General features: G+C 37.5%; 1 protein-coding gene across 1 annotated transcript; it reads right to left on the minus strand.

The window, feature by feature from the left end:
* Positions 1-7,809: 7,809 nt before the first annotated feature.
* LOC120072136 lies at positions 7,810-8,388 on the minus strand. The gene has a single exon (XM_039024548.1). It carries the CDS (start codon positions 8,386-8,388, stop codon positions 7,810-7,812), a length of 579 nt encoding a protein of 192 aa, XP_038880476.1.
* Between the last annotated feature and the right edge of the window lie 986 nt (positions 8,389-9,374).

Genomic DNA, 9,374 nt, shown 5'->3' on the forward strand with positions numbered 1-9,374 from the left:
GACCACAAGGCCGGAGTCAAGGATCTACTTCTATAAATACCCCATTGATTTCAGATAAAAGTATGCTATTGGATACGGGGCTAAATGCTGTAAGATTTTAGAGAGAAAAGGCTGAGTTGAGTGCTGAAGAGAAGAAATCCGAGAAGAGAACGAGATAAGGCCGAAAGGTGAATCTCAAGTCCAACCTTCCATACACCTGATAGAAGCTCTGTGTAGAGATCCCTGCTACTGGTGGAGCAAGCCTGAGAGGGAAGCTCTTCTTGCCATCGAAACCATTTGATCCGACAAACAGATCTCCATCGAATCTGTGCCAAGACGTTGGCACTTGTTTGTATCTGTTCTGCCTCTCTTTCATTCTATTCCATATTTTCTTTACCTCTTCATTCAAAAATCACTTATCAAACGCTTAGTAGAAATATTAAATGTTTCGATAGATTCCATCTACCATTTTCTGTCTATTTTCATTCACCCATTAGTCACTTTCTTCATGATTTTTTCTCAATCTCCTGATGAGCAATATGAATCACTAAGAACTTAATCTATATTAAAATTATAAAATACGTTTAGCTAAAGCATGCTAGACGACATCTTCACCTGTGAGAGCAGAAGTGAAGATGTCATTCTGATCTATCGAGAGAGGGTTAGAAGAGTGCGTTAACTAAAGCAAGTAGTACTTCCAGACATGGAAGCAACCGTCCTCTGTCACCCCCCACCACGCTTACGGCTCTTTACCCCTTGCATTCATTACGTCAGGCTCTATTTCACCACAGACTTGTGGGGAACATGGCTGATCACTGAGAGGTGTATGCCAAGAGAAGAGCGGAACAGTATTTTTACCTTCAATCCAATTAAGAGCTTGTGTTGTTTATAACGCTTATCTTTCTCTTTCTATTCTGTTCATAAGACTTGTCGCCATATCCCACATCTTTGCATGACCTTCATAGACAACCTTAATCCTAGCATCTTGTACATGAAGTCTATATCTTGTAACATCTATCTTAGGTTTATTGTATTTTTATGTTTTATCGCATCTTTACTACTTTCCTTTATTTTACCGCAATTTACATACCTATACAGACCCCTTTATAAAGAATTGAAAACCTGGTCGCATATACCATGAACATACCGCAATAATAAAAAACCAGTTCCCCATGTTCGACCTCAGATCATACCGAGAAACTTGCGGTGGAATTACACTTGGTTCCATCGTAAGGAAACTTGTGACAATACAGAGCATACTACATGAATATTCCTAATTGACGCATAAATAGAAGTAGTATCGCATCATTTTGAGCATTTAATATCATACATACCTCCTGAGTCAACACCCAACAATCTCCCACTTGTCCAAATGTCTCAGGAGACTAATGTACAATTCAAAAAACTGTACAATATACAATAAACTAGGGCATACTCTATACCCCAGTATCATCTCCCACTTGCCCTAGATAAGGTGTCGCATGTTCTGTAGACCCGCTCTAAATGATCCTCAAACAATTTAGCTGTGAGAGCCTTTGTAAATGGATCGGAAAATTTGTGCTTCGACGCGATTTTCGTGACTATCACATCATCGCGATGCAGAATCTCCCTGATCAAATGATATTTCCATTCTATATGCTTGCCTCTTCTGTGACTCCAAGGTTCCTTAGAATTTGCCACAGCCACACTGTTGTCACAATAGAGTGTGATCGACAAAGACATATTTGGAACAACTTCCAAATCTGTAAGGAACTTCCTAAGCCAAACAACCTCTTTAACAGTTTCACAAGCGGCTACGTATTCGGCTTCTATAGTGGAGTATGCGATGCATCCCTGCTTGATCCTTCACCAAACTATAACCCCTCCATTCAGAGTGGACACCGACCTTGTTGTCGATTTTCGAGAATCTCTATCAGTCTGAAAGTCAGAGTCTGTGTATCCTGTAAGGATTAAATCGTTATCTCAATACACGAGCATATAGTTCCTCGTTCTTTGAAGATACTTGAGGATCGTTTTGATTGCCGTCTAGTGATCTAATCTTGGATTGGACTGATATTGATTGACAATCCCTACCGCATAGCAAATGTTAGATCTAGTACATAACATTACATACATGAGGCTTCCAATACCGACCCTGATCATCTTGAGGTGTCTTAGGACACTGTTATTTGGACAAAATAATTCCATGCCTGAAAGGTAATAAACCCCTCTTGGAATTATGGATCGAGTACCTGATCAACATCTTGTCAATGTACGATGCCAGAGACAAGGCCAACCTTTTGTTCATACGATCCCTTATGATTTAGATCCCTAGAACAAACTGAGCCTCTTCCAAATCTTTCATTTGGAATTGGGTGGCTAACCATTTCTTAATGTCAGTTAGAAAACCTACATCATTCCACATTAGTAGGATATCATCCATATGCAGGATAAATGAGCATGCAGCGGAAGTTGATTTGATCAATTTTCACTCTAAGGTGCTCAATTTAGAGGATTAAACATGCAATTAAAAAAGGAAAGACAAAGTTTCAAGAACACTTACCCTTGAAGCTCCAAATTCTCCTTCAATTCTTGATGAATTTCAGCACCACTTGGTTGTAGCCCACCACAAGAGTCTTCTCTACTATTCTCTAGTCTTAGATTGGATGGTGGAATCTAAATTTGTGGTGAATTTGAGAAGGAATGAAGGTTGGGAAGAAGATGAACGATGGATTGAATTTTGCAAAATTAACCTTTTTTCAGAAAATTCTTAACCATTTTTATGCCAAAATCATCTCTATTTATTAAAGAATAACATGCAATCCAATTGCATTAAAATTTGACAACACAAAATGGTTAATTTGTTGGTTAATTGTGAGGAAGACAACCAAGCTCCTAGCTTAGTTAGTGGGAAAATTAGTGGGAAAATCCAATCTTCAAAAGTCAATTTTAAAATCAATTTTTCAATGAATTTCCAAAAATTGAATTAAAATTGATTTTTAATTTAAAAAAAATTAAATAAATACAAATAATTTAATATTTAATTAATTTAATTAAATATAATATTATTTTAATATAAAATAATATTATTTTTTCCCACTTGTCCCGATTTTTCTAAAAGCCGATATGAATATAATTAACATTTAAATCATATTTAAATATTATAATTAACTCTATTTTTCCGTTAAATTCATAATTAAACATCGATATATCGTATATATCTTACTTTCATTCCTTAAGCCAAGATTTGAACGGTTCAAACTCATTCACCATACTATCTAAGATTTTAGTCCATTTATGAGCTAGTAGAGGGACCTAATGGACCTACAGATTATGAGCTCCAACGATCCGAGATTAACCGGCCAAACTCTTTAACCTAGTTAACTAACATTCGTTAACTAACGGGGCACTCCACTAAAGCCCGTAGCTGCATTCTCCTCACTGTAGAGATATTTGTGTCCATTAGATATAACCGTCATCGGTAAGTCAATCCTTCACAGGTCGTTCACAACTTCAGCTAGGTCAATTACCGATTTACCTCTGAGTTACATCTTTTCTCCTTAAGTACCACTGTCCCTCTAATGAACAATTGATTTAGGATCTAATCACTAAATCCATTCCCTCTCAGGCCAGTGAGAGGATGGGGCCCCTTGTTCAAGACTCGGGAATAGATCTTAAGAGAACAACCTTTCTACTATCCCTAAGTTAGGTAGGAGTGAATTCCGTCTTGCAAATTCTATGTCCCCAGCTATCTACCCGGTCTTATCCCTGAAATGGGAGGAATATTGAGTAGTGCTATTGAGCTTACTCTCACTTATGCAGATCAAGGGATAATTCTGAATAAACAGGAGTTCATAGATAGCTCAAGATTCAGATCAAGTTATCTAGGTCATCGTTAAGTGAAATTAATCAGTGTTAATCGTCAACGGTGTTAATACATAACAGTGATTATTTTAGGGTCAGTCTTACACAATCTTATTATGTAGAATACCCCCGCTCACATGTCTCTACATGAAAAAATCAGGATCACTTCATTTATGACACCTTACAACATTTGTAACAATCATGAAGCAGGTCGTATTCAATAGTGTCTCCAGGAAGAGGTACCCAACCTGATCCATGTACTATAGACTATTTAGGCTACTTACTCGAACTTTGATCCTGTTTATGTCTCCACATAAAGTCCAAGTACTCATAATAATAGCCAAGGATTCATAGTTTAATTGGATTTAGAACAAACAATTAATTCATTTAAATAACTTCATATGTACTAAAATTCACTTATTTACAAAAACTCTACGAGTTTTAGGACATACAACCCAACAAACTCCCACTTGGACTAAAACTCCTAGTGGGTTACAACAAAGTTGATTACAGGAAAAGAAATCTAAATACAATAAACTAGGGCATCCCATACCCACAATTTTAATTTCTCCCACTTGCCGTATTTATTCTACTCGTAGTCCTAAACTTTTCAGGTGGCCCTAAAAAACAGTAGCTGGGAGGGCCTTTGTAAATTGATCAGCAATGTTGTGCTCAGATGCTATTTGTCTTATAATAACGTCTCCTTTTTGCACAATTTCTCTAATGAGATGGTATTTGCGCTCAATATGCTTTCCGCGCTTATGGCTTCTTGGTTCTTTGGAGTTCGCTACTGCCCCACTGTTATCACAATGTAAAGTGATTGGCAGATGCATGTCTTGAACAACTTCTAGATCATTCAGGAACTTTCTAAGCCATACTGCTTCTTTGGCTGCCTCGCATGCAGCAACATATTCTGTTTCCATTGTGGAGTCGGCAATGCAACTCTGCTTAATACTTCTCCACACTACTGCTCCTTCGTTAAGAGTGAATACCGATCCCGAAGTAGATCTCCTTGAGTCTATATCGGTTCGAAAATCAGAATCAGTGTATCCGGCAAGGATCAGATCCTTATTTCCATACACAAGCACATAGTTCCTCGTTCTCCTTAGATACTTGAGGATATTCTTAATGGTAGTCCAATGTGCAAACCCCGGATTGGACTGATACCTACTAACAATTCCTACTGCAAAACAAATGTCTAGTTGTGTATATAGCATTGCATACATCAGACTCCCGACAGCTGATGTGTAGGGAACTCGTCTCATATCCTCAACCTCTTGAGGTGTCTTGGGACATTGTTCCTTTGACAAATGTATTCCATACCTGAAAGGTTAAAGACCTCTCTTGGAATCCTGCATCTTAAACCTAGACAACACTTTGTCTATATAAGATACTTGAGACATAGCTAGTGTTTTGTTCTTGCGGTTCCAAATTATTTGGATCCCAAGAATACACTGAGCTTCTCCCATATCTTTCATTTGAAATTGAGTTGCTAGCCAATTCTTAATGTCAGTAAGGTATCCTACATTATTTCCAATAAGTAAGATATCATCTACATATAGAACAAAAAATGCTATAGTGGAGTTGATGATCCTTTTGTATACACAATGTTCATCAACGTTTTGTTCAAAGCCATAAGATTTGACTGCAGCATCAAATCTTATATTCTAGGATCTAGATGCCTGTTTTAATCCATAAATGGATCTATTCAGCCTGCAAACCTTTTGCTCCTGACCTGGTTCTATGAACCCTTTTGATTGGACCATGTAGATACTCTCTTCAAGATTGCCATTTAGGAAGGCAGTCTTGACGTCCATTTGCCAAATTTCATAATTATAAAAAGTGACAATGGATAAGAGTATTCTTATTGATTTTATCATAGCAACAGGTGAGAAGGTTTCTTCATAGTCTACCCTCTTATCCGGGTATAACTTTTTGCTACTGATGGGGCTTTATAGGTCTGTACCTTCCCCATATGGTCTCGTTTACGTTTGTAAATCCATTTACAACCGATAGGTCTTACCTCATCAGGTTGATCTACAAGTTCCTAGACTGAATTGAAGTATATAGACTCCATTTTGGAGGTCCATGGCTTTAACCCACTGATCTCGATCAACATCATTCATTGTTTGTTTATAGGTCAATGGATCCTCTAAGCCATCATCAGGTATGGTGACTTCGGTTTCAGCTAAACCTATATAGCGGTCAGGCTTTCTAACAACCCTCCCACTATGTCGAGGCTCTCTCAACTCTTGATATGGACGTGACGAACTAGATGTGCTTGTTCTATCAACGACTCTTGTTGATTGGCCAGTTTGATTAGCACTCTTGTTGATCTATCTGTAACATTTTTTGAAATCTCTTCTAATACTAGTTTACTGCATGGTTTATGATCACGTATATGGTCTTCCTCTAGGAATGTGGCATTTGTTGATACAATTACCATTTCATCTTGAGGATCATAAAATAGCCCACCTCTCGTTTCTTTAGGGTATCCTATAAATAGGCATAATTTTGTACGACGTTCCAATTTTTTAGGATTTTGCACCAACACATGTGCTGGGCAACCCCAGATCCGGAAGTGATGTAAAATAGCTTTATGCCCTGTCCATAACTCATAGGGTGTTTCTGAAACACTCTTAAAGGGAACATTATTCAAAATATAAACCGTAGTCTCCACTGCGAATCCCCAAAATGAGGTAGGCAACGATGCGTAACTCATCATTGAACGAACCATGTCTAACAAGGTTCTGTTTCTCCTTTCAGATACACCGTTCTGCTGTGGCGTACTAGGTGCAGAGAGTTGAGACTTAATTCCATGTTCTATCAAATAGTCCTGGAATTTTAAGTCCATATACTCTTCACCTCGATCAGATCGAAGTGTTTTAATAGTTTTACCTAATTGGTTGTCAACCTCGATCTTAAATTCCTTGAATTTTTCAAGGGTTTCAGATTTATGATTCATTAGGTAAATATAACCGTACCTTGAATAATCATCAATAAAGCTGATGAAATATTCATACCCTCCCCGAGCCTTTACATTCATTGGTCCACAAAGGTTTGAATGCACGAGTCTATGGGTTCTTTGGCTCGAAGACCTTTTCCAGTAAAAGCTTTCTTTGTCATTTTTCCCTCGAGACAAGACTCATATGGTGGTAGAGAGTTATCTTCTAACTTGTTTAGAAGTCCATTCTTGACCAATCTCTCAATCCTATTGAAATTAATGTGACCAAGTCTTAAGTGCCAAAGATAAGTACTTTGAGAAATGCGTCGCCGTTTTGTTTGAGTTTTGGCTGTTTTAAATATTTCAGTATTGTAAATAGCCTTAACTCTGGTTGGTTTTAACTTATATAAGTTATTATTTACGTTTGCATTAACTTATATAGTAATGAACGCTTCATTAATTTCAAAAGAAACTTTGTACATATGTTCAATCAAACAAGAAATAGATATTAAATTCCTCTTGCAAGAGGGTACATACAGAACATTTTCTAAGTATATATATATCTATTTCCAAAAATAATTTTCATCTCCCACTGCCAAAGCTGAGATGCGCTCCCCTGATCTAACCCGAAGAATTATCTCACCATGTCCTAGTTGTTTCCAAGAACTAGTTTCCTGAAAAGAAGAACAAACATGATTAGTGGTTCTTGAATCCAGTATCCAAGTAGAATCATTATTCTCAACTATGCATGTTTTTAGAACCAGTAAATCGTATTTACCTTGATTCTCTTTTCCAGCCTTCTTATTGGCAAGGTACTTTGGGCAGTTCCTTTTCCAGTGCCCATCACCGGTGCAGTAGAAACATTTTTCTTTCTCTGCAGTAGTAGTAGGAGGTGTTTTCCCTTTCCGTTTTCCTTTCTTTTTCTGAATACCTTTATTCTTTGGGAAAGATTTATTTCCAGAGGTAGATCCTTTTTAGAATCTCCTCTTTGAGGTAGTAGTAACATTTGCCTCTGCCTCAAAACCTTTATTTTTCAATAAGGACTAGTAAATCTGTAACTCATTGAGAAGAGTGATAAGATTATAATCTATTTTGTTTATCATGGCGTTAGTTCTGAATTGGAAAAAGCTCTTCGGAAGAGACTCCATGATGAACCCTCCTTGGTTCTTCTCGTTCATGACAGCCCCGTTTACTTCCACGATGTTGAAGTGGACCATCATGTCTAGAACATGTTCCCTAACATTCGTTCCTTCTTTCATTCGGAAATTGTAAACATATTTGATAGCATCATGCATAGCCGAGGAGGACGGTTGTCCAAACAGGGCTTGCAGTGAGTCCATGATCTCCTTAGCCATGACCATTTTTTCATGCTTTTTGGATAGTATATCTGATATACTTGCCAAAATATAGACTTTGGCTTTTTCATTAGCCTTAGTCCATCTATCATGAGCGTCCCAAATAGTTCGGTTCACATTCTGAGCAGGAACTGGAGGACATTCCTCTGTTAAAACAAACTTCAGATCATCGATAACTAGTATAGTGTTTAAATTAGATTTCCAAGTTCCATAGTTATCGTCGTTAAGTTTCTCGGAAGCTAATGGTTGAACTATAGATGTACTCATTGCTGAAAGAAATGAACAAGTTTAATTAGTGAATTTACTCTAAATTTTAATCTAATTGATTTAACAAGTAATAATGTACCCATATTTCATTATCTATTTTGCAAGGATACTTCAGTGAGTCAGAATGGCCCTTACCGAAGGGCAGTCGACCAATCCTTCACTGAATCAAGATACTCTTGACTAAATACTAATACCAAAATAAATCTTATTCTTATAGTATTTCGTTACCGTTTCTTTGGTCAAGAACTTTACTAACACTTAGTAAGTCTTGTAAGTGTATACCCTCCATATTCGAATCACAGAGATCAGAATCAAAACAAGCCCTCGAAGGAGAAACAATGGCTTGAAAACGGACCTAAGTAACTCTATCCATTTCTAGAGTTCACAGAGTTCCGAATCCTACGTTACAAACCTTCCGAAGGGATAGGCGCCTATCAACGCCAAGCAAGTGAAACATAGGAATCTCATGATGTGACCTAATAAAAGAGACTGTAGGATGTGTTGACACACACCCTTCACCCACTTACTATGAACTACTTCCCCTATTCACCTTGTTATTGACCCATGAAAACACTTTCCGAAGGGAGGTTGCCCAAATAGCAACTCGAAGCCGAGCATGGGATCTCACGTTGTGAAATCTTAGGGACGTGAGACCTAATGATAATGTATCGTATACATTATTAATCTCCCACTGAAGTGTTGTAATTTAATTGGGTTTATACTTGGTTATATTCCGACTAAATATATACAACCTAAGTTTAGGTGAACAATCCAAGTATAACGTTTATACTGGTTTGTATTAACTTATGATGTTTAAGTGATTTAAATCATTTTAACTCACTTTACACCGCTCTCGCATGCTCATAAAATCGGGTTAACTCAACTCAGACGCCAACTATATCCCCAGGTAGGAGGTGTTCCGTAAACCGTCAACTTAAATACCTCCAGCCTTAGACAGAATTTTGTTGGGTGAGTTTTGTAAACAC

This window comes from Benincasa hispida, chromosome 2 (assembly GCF_009727055.1).
Source record: "Benincasa hispida cultivar B227 chromosome 2, ASM972705v1, whole genome shotgun sequence".
Taxonomy (NCBI): Eukaryota; Viridiplantae; Streptophyta; class Magnoliopsida; order Cucurbitales; family Cucurbitaceae; genus Benincasa; species Benincasa hispida.